This window comes from Pipra filicauda, unplaced genomic scaffold (genome assembly GCF_003945595.2).
Source record: "Pipra filicauda isolate LSUMZ 115617 unplaced genomic scaffold, ASM394559v2 scaffold58_size5111680_pilon, whole genome shotgun sequence".
Lineage (NCBI taxonomy): Eukaryota > Metazoa > Chordata > Aves > Passeriformes > Pipridae > Pipra > Pipra filicauda.
The window spans coordinates 4,739,152-4,758,552 of NW_024104742.1; the positions used below are offsets into that span (position 1 = coordinate 4,739,152).

Genomic DNA, 19,401 nt, shown 5'->3' on the forward strand with positions numbered 1-19,401 from the left:
AAAGCTAACGTTGTCAGAAAATGTTTTTAATTCAACTTAAAAATATGCACTTCAAGTCTATCAATATTTGGACTGATCATTACAGTGATGGGAGGACAAAGTTCCTATTGGAAGGTTTGAGTAAGGGCTATTTAAGTGCCCACTCCCTAGTTATTGTCAATCTTACTGCTCGCTAGAACACAAACATGTCACTTTGCCTTGAACACAACTGCAATTCAAATGTTTCTAGGTAAGTAGGTCGGCAAACTCATGAAAAATCTAGAAAAGAAAAACATTAAATAGTGAAAATTCTACACAATCTTAAGTTACAAATATATCTAAACAGACCACTCAACCCAAACTTTCCCTGGCTTGGTAATAACAGCTTTGTCAGCTGTTGGTTGTTGGTGTCATTTGTATAAACGCAAAACACTACCTGCTCCTTGCAAACATGGAACAGGCTGTTCAGGTGCTCTACTTTAGGTCATGGGATACCACTAGAAACTCGTAACCATTTTCAGTTTTCACCTAAACTCTATGTTCTGAGTGCCTTCAGGTGTTTGAATGATGTAACACGCTGCCAAACACTGCGCCTGACAAAAAGTTTTGAAGTGTACTCTAGGTTAAAGCTGCTTTAAAGCCTCAAGTTTAAAGCTTCTGCAACCCAGTATTCAAAGCTTAACGTTCTGAAAGATAAATCTACTTAATGCTATGCACATTACAAAAATATTTCTCATTTTCAGCTAAATAAGGAAAGTTATAAACTAAGAGGGAATATGTAACAACTTTATTAAACTAACTGTTCTGTCTGAGGAACACCAATGAATTACCTTAGAGAAACAGAAATCTTATCTACTATGACCTTTCAGGGAATAGAACACCCTCTCCTTTACCTTGCCAGTGTTTGGGCACAGACCATGAATCACAAAGGTAGGGAAACAGCTGGTGTGGTAACATGATCTGGACAGAGGCTTACACTTACTTCTGACCATTCTGTGTATGTGATTATCATTCATCAGACTGTCTTTGAACATTCAAATAACCTGCACTCAGCTCAAGGACAGAACGAGTTTTTATCTTCAGTTCTGTCAGACAAACTCCCAGGCTGTTTATCACACACTCTCTTCCTCAGCTGAGTCCATGGAGCCATAATGGTCTCTGCATAGGTGCTTAAAGACATGCAAGAACAGCCCAGCCAGATGGAGAAGTGACAATGCCAGAACGGCAAAAAGTAGAACACTCACACAGACAGGATGCTCTCCATAGTCTTCTAAGGCATACACTTGCTCCGATCCCTGTTCCAGCTCCATGTTCTCAGTCTGCTTTTTATTTAAACACAGCAAGCTTAGTTTCACTTTCCAGTTGTTCCTCTTCCCTGTGGTGATACACTTCATAATGAAAGCACTTTTGACCAAGTTCAAACAGTGGAGCTCATAAAAATACAAAAGCATTTCCATGCTTATGAAATAAACAGATTATCCATTTTCATAATGAAAATCAAACACATCTATCAAACAAAGGCACAAAAACAAGGCTATCAAGTTCAGTATTAAATTACCCAGTGCAAATACACAGTATGAATCAGCAGTACATACAGCTCTCTTCATGGAAAGTAATATGCAAAATGACAAACTAATGGGCTACTACAGGCAGACAGAAACTACTTCATCCTTCCTACTTCTAAATCTGGTGCAAAAAGATAACATACCTCACAAACTAGGATCTCTTCTTTCTCTTTCATTTTTCCTTTCTATTGCTGTATCACTTTGCTGTTATTGGATATTACCACTAGCTGCAGAATTACTGTCTCAACTCTTCTACATAACATTCAAAGCTATAGAAAATACTGTTATAAAACTACACTTTACCTATACAGTATTGCAGTTCTTTAAGCATATGAGTTTTCATTGTGAAAGAAGACCAAAACAAAAACTACCATACAAGGAACAGAAAAGAGGCTAGAGAAGTTAGTACTTGAAGCAATTTTTAAGATGCAACACAACTTCAGCAAATTTCTTTGTTGAATTGACACAAACGTGACCTCAGTGTAACACTCCAAAAGAGAAGTGAATACAGTGCCAGAAGCCCTCTGGTTCTCTGTCTGAGTCAAGTTTAGGTTCATGGCAGCTAACTCAGTCCAGATCTGGACTGTGGTGATCCCAGCTGGACTTCTGGGAACTTTGGCTGTTCCTCTGGGCTGCAGATTTTGCAGGTAGCCAGTTATACATAACCCTTGAGTTGCACGGGCTGTGTGACAGAGCTCCACACAAGTGGCACAGCGAGGGTGGCAGCATCACCTTGGTTTAGTTTCGCTGACACAGAATTATTTGCACTGTAGCTTTGTAAGAACTTTAACCAAGCCCTAAATTAGAGCTACACACAGAAAATGAGCTACTGGTGAACAAAGTAGCCTCCAGCAATTTGTTGCTGCCCCAGCCTTTACAAGCTTCGTGTGTCCACGGAAGTGCATCAGGGAAAAAAGGCAACCAGAAGCTATAGCGTGAAAACTAGCCCACTTTTATCTTTATTGAAAGAAAAAAAGCCAAAAAACTGAACACCAAAAAACACTCAAATAAAAACTCACCACCCACTCCTCCATTCCCAACCACTTATTAAAATTTTACTGCGGATTCATTTAATACATTCCCATACACTTTAATAGGCATAATTTATTATTTGTGGGAGGTCAGGAGTTAGTAATCTTCCTAATCCAAAGTGGTTCTGTGGCACAGGAAAAAAGCAGCTGGCTGCCAAGTTGTCATCTTAAGCTATCAAACAAATGCCCTCATTCATAAATTTGTGGGGTTTTGCTGTGAGCCAACACTCAGCGTGTCACGATATGCAGCTTCCAGCTCCCCAACCTTAACCAGAATATTTGAAGTAGTGCCATTCCACAGGCTGCTCAACTCCTCTAGGTTCCAAGACAAAACATTTAATAAGAATGACTCACTGTGTATTCTACTTATCAAGTCCTTTAGGTAAACTGAACTTAAAATAATCTCTTCAAAAACTATTGCGTGTGTGACTACTGGAGAGGAAACAACAAAGCACCCACTGGATTGCTTGGGTAAGGTGAAGTGTTCCAGTAAATCTGACCAGTTACATCAATTTGCTTTTTTTTTTTTTTCAGCAAGATACTTGCATCCTCTTACCTGGAAGGACAATACAAGCTCCATGTAGTCTTACCCAGCTCCCTTCAGCCCAACACACCCAACAGGACACTGATATCAGCACTCATTTAAATATGCAAAGACTCCTTCTGCCCTGTGTGCCACCTGCCCCAAACATGAGCAATAAAACAGTGAACTGCAACCCTGAGAAATTGAGTAACCCTGAGTAACTGAACTGGGAAATACAAACATGCTGATAACTACCAACAGGGAACAGAATTTTTCTTTGTGGTATCCCATACTTAACATTATAATTTATTCAGTTCCTCTATTTTTCTTGATCTGTGAGTGAGATTTGTGCAAACAAGGCCCTTAAAAGGGCCTAAGGGTCACTTACAGTTATACATGCTACCCTCCATCTCTGACAGTGAGCAGTGTAGGTGATGTACAAGGGGTGCATCAGTTACAGCAATGCCAAAGGCCTGGTGGGCAGAGGCTGAAAATACAGCTGTTTGGGGATGGAAGGAAATACATGGTGAAATAAGCAGCAGCACGTGGATGCTTGACATTTGTTTTCAGTTGTGTCATTTAAAGGTCAAAATTTCATCAAAGAAATGAAGGTGTTTAAGCTCTCAGTCCCCAGTAACACAATCCCTGTGATGTCAAACCCCACACGGCTGCTTAGCGGGCACTACTGACACTGCCAGAGTCAAGCCTTGCACCCATGGCACTTTCCTAAGGCCTGTGTTTTCCATGGAAGAACAGCACTCAGTAGGAATCTCAGCTAAAGGCACTATTACCACTCAAGTTACTTCTCCAAAGTTACACAGCAAACACACAAACAAGCAGCATCATAAACCAGATACCGAACTGCTGACACAGAGTCAGTGCACGTACAGAGGAAAACCTCAGTGAAGGTGCGGCGCAGGATGCACATCTTGGGGCCTGCAATGTGCAGAACAGCGGCTCAGGAAACAAAACAACCATCCTTTCATGTCCCTTCTGTCTACTGCTGTGTCTCCTAGAATGTATTCAGTGTAATTTAAATTTAAAATGCTACACAGTTCAGTGGAGCACATTGCTAAGTGAAACAAGGATCAGAGTATGCTGTACTAATACTACTTTCACCTTAAAATGGGTTGCACTGTATTGTAAAATAGCTTAAAAAGAAACAAACAAAAACCAGGTCTGCTCTACAGACCTAATAAGTACTTTTGAAAACATAACCATTAGCTAGATGTTAAGAAAACTTTTACATGTTGGCCATGCTTATACTACAGCAAAACTACAATGGGTAGGCTAAATGTGTCATTAACAGATGACTTTGAAAATATTTACTTATAATAAGTTTAAATAACTTTTTAAAAAGAAATTGTACACAAGTATTTCTGTCACTGTCTTGGTATTGCTCACTTACAATCTTATTTTCTCTAGTAAGGAGAGTTCAAACAGAACACTACTTCGGTGTTATTCAAATGATAATTTAAACATCTCTTTAATTAGTATAAGTTGTGAGAGAACAAGTACTGGGATGTAATGTGCTATTTTAAGCCTGTCCTTGCCATGTCAACTTGTTTCTAATTTCACAGGCTTTCAAGCATACCTAGTTTTTTTAAAAATCGATATAAACATTATTATTCTAAGTACCATTATACACCTATGCTATAGAACATTCCTGATTATCAGCGCTTGGAAATATGGGCATTAGAAGTGATCAGCAAAAATCAGGAGATGAGCTGCAGCATCATCACACAGTTTAAAGTAAAACAGATGTACATACAGGTATTCTGCTCTGGGTTTTGACACTTAACAGCTGCCATTGCCAGACCAATGAATTTATAAATAAGAACTTTAAAAGAAATATAAATCTACTGCCTAATAGGCAAGTTGCAAGGATGCTTTTAAAAAAAGATGCTCTACTGATGAAACAGTAACACACTCTAGGAAATCAACAGTCACAGCAATGTACATTGAAGGAAGTCCTAGTTCATTAGTTTTGGCCTCACTGAACAACAGTGGTATTCAAGTATAACAGATTTAAGTGTCTCGGATTTAAAGTGATAACTCAGGATCTACCTGGGATCACTTTAAATCCGAGACTCTTAAATCTGTGATAATTAGTGGATCACTTTATCTCTACCTTGGAGATAAAGATATTTCACCTTGAAGCCCAGCAAACTCCCAGATGTACAATATCCAGTGATATGGTATTAACTGTACTATAAAACCCATGCAAATATTTAAATAACTAAATAAATAAAATTTAATATCTAGGATTCCTTAAAACCACTTTACTGAGGTGAAAAGTACTCTTTGATTTCAGTGGCAAGTCCATGTGCTTAGTTCTATCTGAAGCAAAGAAAGAGGGAAACAATTCCTCACATCCTTCACATTACACAGCTGTTAATCCAAAAGCAAAGCAAATAAAATGCACATCGACTTTTTGAAGCGGCAGCTCCAACCTTACTTCCATCCTAAGCAACTCACATACACAAGCTTTAAAAATCATCCATTATACAAACTGACAATCTGGCAACATGTTGGCTGAAGGAAAACACTTCCCACCCCTCCCAGTCCAATGCCCACAATCACCTTTCCTTGCTTGTTCTTCCCCTCCACTTCCCCACATTGCCTGTACTATTTATTTCCTTACTGAAAAATGGCTCAATGTGCCTCTGAGTTTTCTGCTATATTTGGGATATAACTAACTGCTATATTTGAGATACAAATAACTCTCCAGCCAATTTTACCAACACGCCTCACACCCACACTGAACACACCTCATATCGAACCTCTGCAGAAACACAGAAACTGAAGGGGCTGGAACGGACCCTAAAGATTATCTCATCCCAACGCCCCTGCCACGGGCAGGGACACCTTCCACTAGACCAGGCTGGCTCAAGGCCTCATCCAACCTGGCTTTGAACACTGCCAGGGCATGGGGCATCCACAACCTCCCTGGGCAACCTGTTCCAATGTCTCACCTCACTCACAGTAAGAAAGAAGATGAAGTTGAAGCCAGCCCCCAGCTCAGTCCTTACTCAGACGCTACTCTGGGCCGTGGCAGCACAGGTCAGCAGCAGCACAGTAACCCCAACAGCAGACAGCTTCCTATCTAGGGCAACAACAACAGCACGAGGAATTTCCACCCCCACCATTCATTCCTAACCTCTGTATCACGCACCTGGTCAGGTAAATAGTGTTATGCACATCTGGCACATGACCAAAGCTGTATCTTGATTATGAGTGCACTTTATATGAAGTATCAGGTATTAGGAACTGATAGTCCTGAGAAGAAGCAGGGCTGGGAAAGCAGACCTGCTGTAGTTTAATTTCTATCCAACTGTTTCTGCTGAGCTCAACGCAGGTCCCACTAGGACCTTCTGCAGAGAAGGAAAGTGAAGCCACAGCTCCCAGGCAATTCTGGCCACTGGCCAAGTCTTTTTCCATACAGTGTCTTTTAGTTCGTGTCCATATAAAACAAGCAAAAACAACTCGCAGCTCCAGCATATCCAGGATTAAGGCAAGGTCCTCCCATCCACCACTCAGACCACAAAGAACAGTCTAAGAAATGGCCCTGGTGCTGTCAGGCTCCATGGCCACCACAGATCATGACAGAAACCTGTCACACCAGTCCCAGTATGTGTTTTACTTTCAGTGTAGAATAAGTTACTCTGAGCGAGTGTCCACAGAAGGAATAACCAGTGCTGTGTTCAGCTTTCCTTTGTATGTGCCTGTCTGCAGAGTTCAACATTTTGAGGAAACACGCAGTTTCTAGGACTGTCAGCAGATTACGGGCACTCCTAATTCCCCTCCCCACCCCCAACCAAAAAAACAAGGAAACAAAAGCAACAGCAAAGTACTAATAATTCCTATCCACTGTAAAGCATAGCTCTACTAGCAGAGGAGAAATACTTTCTTAAGCTTTTCCTTCCATACAGCTAGTCTATTCCAAATGGCAATGTGAAGGAGAGCAACCCCAGTTACAGGGAGGACAAGAGGCAACTTGGGAACAAAGATGAACCAAAGCAGTCACTTTGCAGCTGCTCTATAACGCAGGAAAATTAAACAGTGTGGCCAGCTTTTGAGATGTGCCTTCCACAAAAAAGGTGGAAGACATTGCACCATCTAAATAGCATTCCAAACTATGAACAGACGGAACAAAACTGTAAATTTTGTTTCTCAGGAAATTGCTTTCCTCCTTCCATGCAACTTCCTTCTCTCCTGAGAAAACAAATGTCCTGAAGCACAGTGACCACATGCTTAGTGGAGTACACAATGAAGATCCCTTAATGATTAACTCCAACTGTTTTTTAGCTTAAGTAATGCCTTATTCAGAAGAGCTTTCTTATAAACAAGCCTCATTCATTTGTCAATTTAACTACCTAACTCTATTTATCATTAACTTCAATAGATTTTGCATGTTTACTTGGCTCAGGCTACTGTTTGGTATTTAATTTTAATATTAACTTCATTTAAAAGAGGTAGTATCTATTTTACTAGATACATATCTTAACAGATATCTTGGCATATACCCGTATGCAATGCCTTGCTGTAGTGATTGGCTCCAGAGTGGTTTCTCTAGTGTTATAAAAGGGCTGAAGCAAAACCCTTACTACAGGAGAAGGTGTCATCTGTTGAACTCTAATTATGCTGCAAATTTATAGCTGCTGCTGTGGGATTATTCAATCAGCAGACTTGCAGTATATGTTCCAGAGAGTGTTAAAGGTCATACATGAGTAAATTTTGCATGAGATGCAAACACCCAAATAGTGAAGACCTCATGAAACCCTCACCACAGGAGGGTTCCTGGGGGCACATCGTCTGTTTTAAGTTCATACAGTTCTGTAGTTTAAGACAACAATGAAGGGGAACTGATAAATACAAAGAAATGAAAGCTATGTTAAAAATGCATTAAATATTTTCCAAAATAACTTTTATGTGGAAATATTTAAGGCTTCTGTAGAACTGCGTTGAAATACAAACTTTGTATGCATGCACAAAAAGCAGAAGAAAAAAAAAGCACGAAACCAAACTTTGCTAACTGTCTCTTATTTGGGAGAAAAAAATTAAAACTTAAGATTTTCACATCTTCAGAAAAAAAAAAGAACGATGATTTTAATCATTGCAGTTAGTCTGACATGCCAAATCATAAGGATCAAACAGCAGAATCTAAAGGAAAAAAAAATCATATGTTTCTATGGCCTGTCTGTAGCTTTATTTGCTAATTTTTGCCCTTGAAATTGGCAAGACCACAATTGCAAGTTTGTCTACAACAGTAAATGACAAAGCATGTCATATTCTTATTTTTATGCTGCAACAGTCCAAGATGAGAAGAGCAAACAAGTAAGGAAAGACATTATCCTTACCCTGACAATCCTCTTTTACCACCCTCAGGGACTACAGCTCTCCATTTACTTTATATAAAGCAATCCTTAACTGACACCAAATTTCTCTGTAACCTCCATCTATATTTACTGAGCATCCTCACTGAACTATTTTGTACTATAACTCTTTTTTTCCTAACATAATTTAATTTTTCATATTTAATTTTTGTTTTCCCAAAAGTTATAAGCTATATGCTATACTATATGCTAAAATTATTACTGGGCAAACAGCAGCACTAGATCAGCAGAGGTCTGTGCAGCCGAGGCAGGGGTGTTGGGCAATGCACATGCACTCGTTTCCCAAACTGTCTTCAAAAATGCACAGAGTGGATGTTGTAGAACACCAAAAAGCAAAATTTATCACAGAGGAACAGGACAGCAGAAATATTCATCCCGCTTCTTGCTCTCCTTGAACAGGTGCTCCTGTGACGTGGCCCAGAGTAGCATGCGCTGAGCGGTGCAATCACCTCTCCTGATCAGCATCAGCCCATCTCCCGAGCACAGCTCCTCCTCTGCATCCCGGCGGGGGCGGGGGGCTCGGGGAGGGCGAGAGCCCCGCCGGGGCACCGGGCAGGGCCCCGGGAAGGCCTCGGCAGCGCCCGGGGAGGCGGCTCCCGCCCGGCGCCGAGGGACGGAAGGACGGGAGCGGCGGCAGCGGGTCCGGCCGACGGCGGGAGCGACCGCGCTCGGCCCCGCGGGCTGAGGAGGGGATGGAGAACTGCGGGAGGCGCCGGAGCTGCCGGGGAGCCCCGAGCGGAGCCCCGGCCCGGTGCTGCGCTGGCACGGGCAGCGGCGCTCCCGCCCGGGTTCAGCCGGGGCCGCCGACCCGACTCCCGCTCGGCACCTCCAGGCGGCCTTTTGGGGCCAGCACCCGCTCCGGGCAGCGGCCGGGGCCGCTCCAGCCCGCCCGGACCGGGGCGCCGAGCCCCGGTACATCCTCCCGGCCCGGCCCCCGGGAGCCGCGGCCGCAGGGAGGGACCTGACCCCGGGTAACCCCCGCTCCCTCCGGCTGACCCGGCCGCCCCCGCCCCTCTGGGAGCCCTCGCGGGCCCACCTGGCCCGGGAGCAGCGCCAGCCCCGCATCCCCTTCCCCGTGCTCGGGGAGACCCTCCCGTCCCTCGCCCGTCCTCATGCGCGGAGCGACCCTCCCGCCCCTCGCCGCGCCGAGATGCTGCCGAGGGGCAGAGCGAGGGCACCGCACCGGAGCTGCTCTGCCCCGGCCCGGCCCGTTCCGTTCCTTCCCCGGCCATCCCACACTCACCGCTGCCGGCGGAGATCGCGGCGGTACCGGCGGCGGTACCGGCTGCTAAAATGGCTGAGGGCGCGGGGGAGGAGCGAGCCCCGCTCGCCACCGCCAGTGCCGCCCAATCCACCCGCCGCCGCCGTGACGCGCGGGGAAGGGGCGGGGGCGGCCGGGCCGGGCCCCGCCGGGCGGGGGTCGCGGGGCCCCGGTCCTGGTCGGTGCTCCGGAGATGTCCCGGGGTGTCTCGGGGTGTCCCCGGTTCGCAGGCGGGTGGAAGGGGTTTCACGGACACCAGGCCGCGGGCCCCTGACCCGCTGCGGGGCCTGTTGGTGTGGTGTAAAGCTCCCAGGAGCCGAGGGGCTCTCGGGCCTACGGGCACGTGGCAGAACAAACCCCCGTCCTCACCCGGAGCCTCGGGCACAGCCCCTGCGCTCCCGAGCGGGCTCCGGCCGCGAGCAGCAAGGCCCCCGGTCCGGATCTTTCAGGCTGGAACAGACAGCTCAGAGGTTTGTATCCCAGTTTTGTCTCCTGACAAACTGGAGACCACCAAAGCCGAGGCAGAGGCCCCCTTGGTCTTTGTTCAGAACAGGAGAAATGGGTTTAAGCGGCAGCGATGACGAGAGCAACTGGGATTACTCACAGTGTGGTTCAAAAAGCCAGAGGCTACAAATATCCCCATGATTCATGCAAGAGTTTGCCAGATGGTTTTTCATGTTTTGGAGTCTGAGACTTCTTCAGAAGAGAACTGGCACAAAATAACTTGCTTTTGACAATGCCACTTCTTAATAACATGTAAAGGAAGAGGAAACATTCCATGCTCCATCTATGCCAAGCAGAAGTCCAGCACTATCCTCCCCCGCCCCATATGGACTGGGACAGAGTGTGAAAAAGCAAAATTAGCAAACAAGCCATTGCTATAATTGGTAACAGGAGTTTGCTCCCATAAAAGACAACACCTTGCAGGATGCTAAAATGTTCTGCCAACAACTGCACATGCAATGTCGATGTTGCATTTAATAATTCTCATTCTTAGAGAAGCCAAAAGCACATCACTTCCTCGGATGGAGGCTGAGCTGAATCACTGTGTGGGTTTTGCTCTGCTTGGACTATATGACACTTGGGGCAGTGTTATACTCTCACTTTGTTCTAATTTGTTTCAAACCCCATTGCTTTGCTTAATGTCAAATCATCACTAATGAGAGGACCTGGATTGCACAAGATGCCCAAAGGCATATCTATTTCACTTTTTTGATCTAACCTTCCAAAATACTTTGGAAAGGTTGGGCAAACCAACTTGCCACAATTTTTTTTTTTTCAACTAAAAGGCTGACACACGAGCCTATTTTCTAAATCTTTCTCTTAAACAGTACATGGGTAAGAAAAACTATTTGTAATTTGTTCCAACTATTTTGTACTCTCTATAGTCTTAAGTTTTGAATTAACTGAGCTTAGATTTACCATGATGCATCTGGCTAGTGTGTAAGGAAGCATGTCTTGTGCCTAAGCCAGCTGGAGCACTGGAGAGGCCACAATGGGTCAGATCAATGCCTGAGTTAGAACACAATGCTGTTTCTGGTGGTGTCTGGCCAACCCCTGAGGAGATAAGAGCTGCTGCAGCTCAGAGACCTTGAGCTGGATGTAGCCTATTTCTGCTCTTGATAGACAATGGAAGAAAAATACAATTGCTTTCTTAATCCATATAAGCTTCCAGCATCTATGGCTTGATGTAGTTCCACAGGAACTTCATGCTGGCTGGAAATCACTTCTGTAAGTTCTGTGCTTTCTGTCTGGTACTTCCATATGATGTCCCCTGACTTTTGCATTAATTAACCATGAATTATTATTCTCTCTGAACTGTCTCCATGCCACTCCTTGTTTTACAGATTTGTAACAGATTCTTTGCACTATTACCTCATTCATCTCTCTTCTAGGCTGACAAGTCTCATGTTTTCCAGGTGCAGTTTCACAGTGCCTCCAATAAATTTAAGTTGGAGCTTCCATCTCTTTACCGCAGACTGTGTGTCCTTGCTCCCACATGGATTTCAAGTGCTCCAGGTTGTGCACTTCTGCTGAGTGGAACTCTCCCCTCACCTCTCCCTTTATGCCCTCCTTATTGGAGACCTCACCAAGCCATGGGACCTCCTCATCAACCTCTTCTTGACCCTGAAAAAGCTGTGCCATAGCAAGAAGCTCAGTGGGGAACACTGATGCCTGCAGGGTTTGTCCATCATGTCCCCAGGCCAGGCACCGCTGACTGTCATCCAGGTTCAGTGGTGCTGTCAGGGATGCTCAAAAAAATGCTTTGTCTGTTTCAGAAGGATGAACATCCAGGTCAAACTAATAATCTCAGCAAAGTTGTAAACAAATTTTGGTTAATTACAATCTGAGGTGAAAGTATAACCTGTCACATTATCATTAGAATAATGAGTCCTAAAATTAAACTTACTACAGAGAGGGTGTCCAGATGAAGAGTCAAATATACCTTGTTCTGTGGAGGCTTTAGAAACATCACCATGGGAAACCTTTTCTGCAGCTACAGGTATGCAAATGCCCACTTGAATTACATAGGATTTACTGATGTAGAAGTTGCTCTTTTGTTTGTCATAAGAAATATTTACATTTAAACCAGTTCTTTGAAAGCCTCCAAACATTCTTTTTTGAAAGCGAAGCAGAAACATTTGCTCTTTTTAAAAATAAATCTATGGTCAATCAATAACACCTTGAGGATAACTGTGATACTTCCAAAGGCTTCAAAACAGCAAGCTAAGACAAGCCTATGGTCAGGAAGTTGACATTCACTATAAGATGTCTGAAATGTCTTTGCAAACATTTTAGAGGAGTCTTCAAACAAAAATTAAAACAGCCTTTATATAACAATAAGTCACGGTATCTTTAAAACCAAATCTGACTGAAAGGATTCTCATTTTCTCCCATGTTGCAACTGCTTTGTATTTTTCCAGTAAGAAATATCCAGCAATGACCTCTGTGGGATGTGATGAGTACAACAGCACTTCCCAGACAGTGAAATCATTCTGTACCGATGCTAATTTCCATCCTTATCACAGAAGTCAAAAAGAAGAGAAAGGTGTGTTGAGGAGAGACCGAAGCCAAGGTCTAGAAAGTCTCTGGTTTTCAGCCACGATTCAGCACAAGGTTGGAGAGAGTCAACAGCTTCTCACCTCATTGCTGATATCAGCAAAGGGATTGCATAATGTTAGCACTTTTTATCTAAGTGGTAAATCAGTATCTGGAACCTTGTGAATTGTTTATTTAAATTATGAGCAGTGGCTGGTGAAATCAGCTATTTCTTAAATACGAACCTGTTTCTTCACAGAGTGTACAGCTGGAATCAAAACAACAGAAAACAACTTTGTACACAAACTTGGTCATTTTGGAGCAAGGACTCCCCCCGAAAAGTTGCCTGAGTTTTGTCTCAGGCCGGTAAAATTTTAATGTGTTCCTTTTTCCTTTTTTTTTTGTTTTCAGTTGTATTTCTGCTATTTCTCAATAAACTTAGAGCACATCATTAAAAAGAAATCAAAAGCTGAAGCACTTTGGACCTACACTTTAACTCTGCGATCGGGACTAACGCACTTCTTTCCACTCCACATCTTTTTAAACCAACTCTCTGGTTTTAAAAGAAAACACAACAAAACCAACCTAGCAGTCAGTCATACACATTTGGTGTCACAAAGGATTACTGATCTCTCCCAAGAAGTGCATTCCAAGGAGGAATTTCAAGCAGGGGGAACTGAAGGATGGCTGTGAATAAAATGTGGCATTTTAAGAGAAGGGGCTGCTTCCAAACATATGATTTGTTTTGTTCTTTGATGGTTTTTGTTCAGCTAGTTCCACTCCCCCCTTAGACTTATACATGAAACCAGATTCAAATATTATCTGCAATCTGCTTATAACAAATTTCTATATTTTTACATAAAGAATAAAAAACTCTTATTGCATCTCCAGCCAAAATACTGGGCGTTTGGGGGAGGGAGCAGAGGGAAAGTAGAGACAAAGTCTGATAGGTTTTCTGAACTGAAATCCTGTAATCAATTTTGTTCCCCTGAGGTACACAAATATGACTTCTCACTATGAGTCACTGTGTAGAAAAATGAACAGCAGCTTGCAAGCACTGAACATATACTTGCATTATGTAATTACATCATTGGTTTAAGCCATATTCCATGCATGAAGCAGCAACATGTACCTGCTTGCACATAACACCTGTATTTTGCAAAAGCATCGCCTTCATTACCTGCTCAGATGTGTGCCATGTTTAGAGCTACTTTCTTTTCCAGGGGTAATGCCTGACAGTAACATTCTGCCTGCTGAGGCTTCAAGACACCAGAGCAATGAGAGCACATGAATTCTGGTTTTCTTTTTTCCCCCATAATTCTCTTCTCCAAGCGGTTATCTACTGATCTTGGGTCCAACCAGCACTCACAGGCAGTAGCAGTGAGAGTGGCACAAAGCCAAAGGGGAGTGCACCTGCACTGTTCTCTTATTCTACCATTTACGACAACACTGAAATGCCCCATCTGGAGCAAAGCCTTAGAGTGTTAGATCCCAAACAGGATGCAGTATGAACAAGGAATGCCTGACTGGAGAATATACATTTTAAGAAGGGAAAGCAGTATTGACAGAGATATTTTTGATCTATACCACAATAAATCTAAGGAAAGATGTGGCACTCTGAATTTAATTTTGTTGGTGCAAACAGTTACATGTCTTATTAGTAGAACAATCACTAGATTTAAAATGGATTTTAGAGGGAACTTTGCACAAAGAAGACTTTGAGTAGTTATCACATAATGAAATATGTTCTAGTGCTGCCTAGAGACATTAAAAAGAAATAAAATGAAATGGTATAAAAAATGAAATGTTTTATGTAAGTTTTCACAAGATCCAGTCTAAAGTGCACAACCACAATTAACAGCCACAACAAGCCAGACTTACTACAAAGAGCCCATTAGATTAGGATAGATTAGGGCTAAAAAATTGTCTTCTTCCAGTCTGTTCCAAACTTTCATCATCAATATCTCTTGAGTATTACAGTTTCCTTTAAAGGAATCATAGCATTTTAAATATGATGCCCTAATTTAGTATGAAACCATTTGGGAATTCATTAGAGCAAAGACTAAAATTCAGTGAGGACCTTGACCTCAATAGTTTTTCTATTTACATATGTGATGGCAGAAGTTTGTCTTGATAGAAACAGCAAGGACAGCTCCTAACTGATACTTTTTTCCACAATAATTTTTTTTAATTTAGATAGTTAAAAAAAAAGAATTCATGTTAACTCTGTTCCAATTTTTCATCTGAGCTCAATTTTTATAAAAATACAATACTCTATTTCAAAAAATAACACAAGTCCTAAGCATGTGTGTCTGTGGGCTGGCTGCCACTTCCACTGCATTTCCAAGGTACATGAAACAGGGAAGTACAAGCATGTGATGTTCCCATGCATATAATTCTCACAGGGAGCAGTTGCATGTGCACATAATTCTCCGAATTTCTATTGTGAGAAGTACTGTTGGTAAGGTTAGAATGACTCAACTTATTGCTTATCTGTTTGTAGTCATTCCTGTAAGCCTCAGGGGCAAATATGCATCAGTAGATTGCATGAAGGACAGACCTAATCTCGTGCCCAAACCATAGTTTGGTGCAGAAAGGAATACTTACTCATTTTACAGTAACTGGCTTCCTACGCAACAATTCATCTATTACACAAAGATTAAATGGTGTGTTTCTGTTGGGTTTTGCTATTTCATTTCTTAAAGCAAAAAAATATAACAAATAGTCCTTAACACTGACAAACTGTGAGCTCTTTTCTATACTTATTCACTTAAAATTACATCTAAGAGAAATTTCTGAAAATTATTTGGTAATAGATTCGCAATCTACTTATACAAGTTTTATGAAGTCATCTTGTTATTATGAACAGCCTTGTGTGTGATTTCTTTTAAACAATCTGCAAATGACTCTTGGAACATCTGTTTCCATGGTTGTAAATCCCTATAAGAATCAGTACAAACTAATCCTGCTTTCATCAGATATACTCTCTTTTTGTTTCAGAGATTGCTGTGCCCAGAGGGTAAAATGATGGAGCCTCAACACAAAACACTAGCCCAAGGACACAAGTGTTGTATATGCTTTAAAGCAAGCAGGTATCCTTCCCGTACTAAAATACTCTGCACATCCTGTCTCAATTACAGCAAGCTGCCAATCTGCCCTGACATGCTCCAGCAGTTCTGTCTCAGCCTGTTCCTGAACTTGCAAGGGAGCCCTTACAAGACAGTCTTGCAGCTTTCTGTCATGATTTACTGGACAGTGTACCTATAAGAAGCTCATTTACCCAGCTTGTCAAAAAAGTCAGGATTTTGACAGAATTCAAATTACATTCTTTTAATTCTACCTTTGCAGCAAATCTTTCAGTCATATCTTGTTTTTTCTAGCACAACCTCTTTCTTCAGAGGCTGGTTGATCACTGCACTGTTTGCCATCAGCCCAGCACAGTTACCTCAATAGCACTGTGGACCGTTGAAAAAGGAACACAAATTCCAGGAGAGAAGTGTTATTTATGCACAGTTTGCAGTAGTGGTACAGACCCCTTCAGCAATTTTGCATTTTACACTAAACAGTGTAAGAAAAATATGATTCTTTTTTCTTGGTCACCTTTTTCAGATTGTTTAGAAGTCACCCACAAAACATTCCCCACATAAACTTTTACCTCTCCTGTCCACTTAGGTCTATAAATGCTCTTGCTTACATGGACAAAGATGCCAGAGTAGCAAGTTCCTACATTCTTAATAGCATTTTCCAGTCAACAAGTCAACATTTCCTTTGCATAGTAACTTCATTGTCAAAATCTTTGCATCTAAATTGATCTGTTTCCATTCTAACCTTTGTGGTACACAGAACGTCTGCCCATGAAAAAGAACAGAAATGCCAGACAAAGATGGGAAGTGCTGCTTAACACTGTGTCTTTCAAAAAGATATTTGAAATTCTTAGCTTAAAAAGCTTCCTGTGAGATCAAGGATTTGACTCAGCACTCAGATCTGTAAAGTAAAAGCAGTTTTAATGGAGAGTCCAGGTAAAATTCAGTCTGTAACACTGTGGTAAAGGTAACAAAACTATGACTCTTTTAAATGCTCACACTTGTGACATGGACTTCCCTTTTGCCATGAAAACAGAAGAGAATTCTACTTACACAATCAGTTTGTCATATCAGTGGCTGCTACCTACGGGTACATGTTGTTCCTCAGGTTTACAATTAACGTCATACAGGCAAGAAATATTAATAGAATATGCTTCATTTACACAATACCTCTAAGGACAATGCTTTTGTTTCTGTCAGTGGTTCTATTACAAGTTGATTCTTGGAGTCAGTTATTTAATTTATTCACATGACACTATATATGCAAATTGTTTGCAAAAATAATTGTTGTAGTAGTTGTAGAAGTAAATGTGTGTGAATGAAGCCAAGTTCTGACAGTGAGTTCACAGGCACTGGGTTGGGAAGGGGAACTACTGGATTCTGAGCTGTTCTCTGCCCCTGCTCCTCTTGTATTCAGAACCCAAAACTGCCCGAAAGCAGACACCCCCCATATCTGCCATGGGATCTGGCTCCACAGGCCTGCCCAGGTATCAGTATTACACACAGCTGACAAATACCCTGATAACAGTTTCTTCTTGTTCAGATGAACAGTATTCCTTACCTGCCTATTTTCTTACCAGACAATGATAGTTAAGAAAGATGATGCCGGGGAGTTTCAGCTTTAGCCAATGTTACCTAGATAATTTAACTCCTTCATTATTACACAATAGAAGCATCCTCACATAAAAGACTTGTAGCAGCTTGAGAAAATGAGAAGGCAGTGCAAAAATAGACAGGGTAACAAAAGGTACATTATACCCACTGAACAAACAGCCTGAGCAATTCCATGTCTTACCAAGTTTTAGAATATTATTTTCATTACTTCATCCAACCATATTACTGGGCCTGATGAGATGCCTCACTTATCTCCTCATTATCAAGGCTACAAACAGCAGAATGTATGAATATTTTTCCTTCAGGCATTATTGATCAGCACTGACAGTAACACCCTGCAGGAGATAAGTTGGGAGTAGCCCAAATGTCAGTCCAGGACACAGAGTTCAGGAAAAGTGTTAGAGGATTTGTGATGAACAGGAGGCTTAAACAGTTTTGAACCAACCACACGAGATTTAACTTTAGACTTATTATTTTTCTATGGTGTAAATGGCAATTCCTCTTAATACTGGATTAAAAAGTTTAAAATAAGCAAGCCATATTCAATACCTCAGGAGGTCTACAGTAATAATACCAACTAAGCCTAATAACCTCCTAAGTCTGTGGGTCTAAGACATTGCCCTGGGTGTTAGGTGATAGCTCAGCCAAATGGGAAAAGTCACATTCAGGCAAATAAACAAATAGTTTTAGCAAATCAAGTTTTAAATGCCTGCCATTAACCCAAAGTAATTATAAATAAATGCTGTAAAGTTTTTAATGATCAATATATTCCCAGAAGGATTCCTGCTTTTTCCCCCATGGGCCAGGCAAGGAAATTGAACAAGGATGTGAACAAGGATGTGTAATACTCAATAATAATGTCATGGTTTTTAGACCTGTCTGGAGACAGAAAGGGTGCAAATGCTGCAGCTGGTGAGAGGAACTGCTGAGAATTATCATTCATGACATTTCAGAGCAAACTACCCCGCTTGCAAAGAAGATATGAACCTCTCCCCTCCCTTTTCCTAACACATTCCCCTTTTAAGGTTCAAGGAGGGAAGAATTAAGAGGAGAATGAAGAGGAGAGGGAAGAATTACATTTCAGGAATTAAATTTCAAGATCTGTTAGAGAATTTTGCATCCTCAGTTTTTCAAGCTTTACACTACTATGCTCTACTCCTTGCAGTTTAGCTAAAGTATTTCAGATTATTCAGGCCACTCAACATCCAAAAATATACTCTAGGACCCTCGTGCTTCTGCTCACAGGCAAATGTATCGAGGTGGCTGTGGAGCAGTACTCAAGCAGGATTATCAAGAATTTGATTTACCATTTATTTTGCCATTCTGTTGACACAGCTTACATCTACACCACGGGTTCTATCTCAAATTGCCAGTGAGTTGTGCTGCTCTCATACTTTACTGGTTTTATTTTCAAGTGATCTTCCCCCGAACCACTCTGCCTTTGTAGTATGGCAGCGACCAGTGGCCCAGGTAATTTCCATTTCTTTGCTAAAAATCAGCTGCTTCCAAGAAAGGAAAGGACAGCTGTTTAATAGTGGTAACCACTAGAGTTCTGGAAGCCTGACTTTTCCTCCCAGGTACAAACTAGGCTAAAATCAAGCAGGACTGCCACCTGCTGTGCAATTTTAATTCTTGTTCTCCATTACAAAAGCAAATAATTTTGTGATGAAAGGTTAACTGCAGAATGCAGAAGTCTAGCCTAATTTCCCTCTTAAAAAAATCCTCTAGAGAAGAGGAGTTTGACACATATGGCAATGGAGAAAATCCTGTCTTGAAGCAGAGGTGTGTTCACTGGTGCACACTCAGCGTCTCCATGTGAGATCAAAGGGGTAGGTGCCTCACCTGAGAAGGTCACACACATCTGCTCTGTGACATTAGTTCATGGGTGTACTGCCTACATGTCTACAACT

General features: G+C 42.1%; 2 protein-coding genes across 3 annotated transcripts in view; one reads left to right on the forward strand and one right to left on the reverse strand.

The window, feature by feature from the left end:
• The window catches only part of ACSL4 (acyl-CoA synthetase long chain family member 4), a 35,556-nt gene extending 25,496 nt beyond the window's left edge, over positions 1-10,060 (reverse strand). The window contains exon 1 of one of the 2 annotated variants that reach the window (XM_027716537.2): positions 9,738-10,060. The gene's annotated coding sequence lies outside the window, so the exon portion shown is untranslated. The remainder of the gene's footprint in view (positions 1-9,737) is intronic. The other variant, XM_027716541.2, reaches the window with a different exon arrangement.
• Positions 9,467-13,599, forward strand: LOC120324558 (serine/arginine repetitive matrix protein 3-like). Its single transcript, XM_039387771.1, has 2 exons — positions 9,467-10,225; positions 13,206-13,599. The coding sequence occupies exons 1-2, from the start codon at positions 9,645-9,647 to the stop codon at positions 13,228-13,230; spliced, it is 606 nt and encodes a 201-aa protein (XP_039243705.1). The 5' UTR covers positions 9,467-9,644; the 3' UTR covers positions 13,231-13,599.
• The last annotated feature ends 5,802 nt before the right edge of the window (positions 13,600-19,401 follow it).

Bases quoted from the DNA above. Each gene is read 5' to 3' on its own strand.
- LOC120324558 (XM_039387771.1), top strand. From the start codon at position 9,645: ATGCTGCCGAGGGGCAGAGCGAGGGCACCGCACCGGAGCTGCTCTGCC. The intron at 10,226-13,205 runs GTTTGTATCCCA...TTTTGTTTTCAG, and splicing joins CTGGAACAGACAGCTCAGAG to TTGTATTTCTGCTATTTCTC.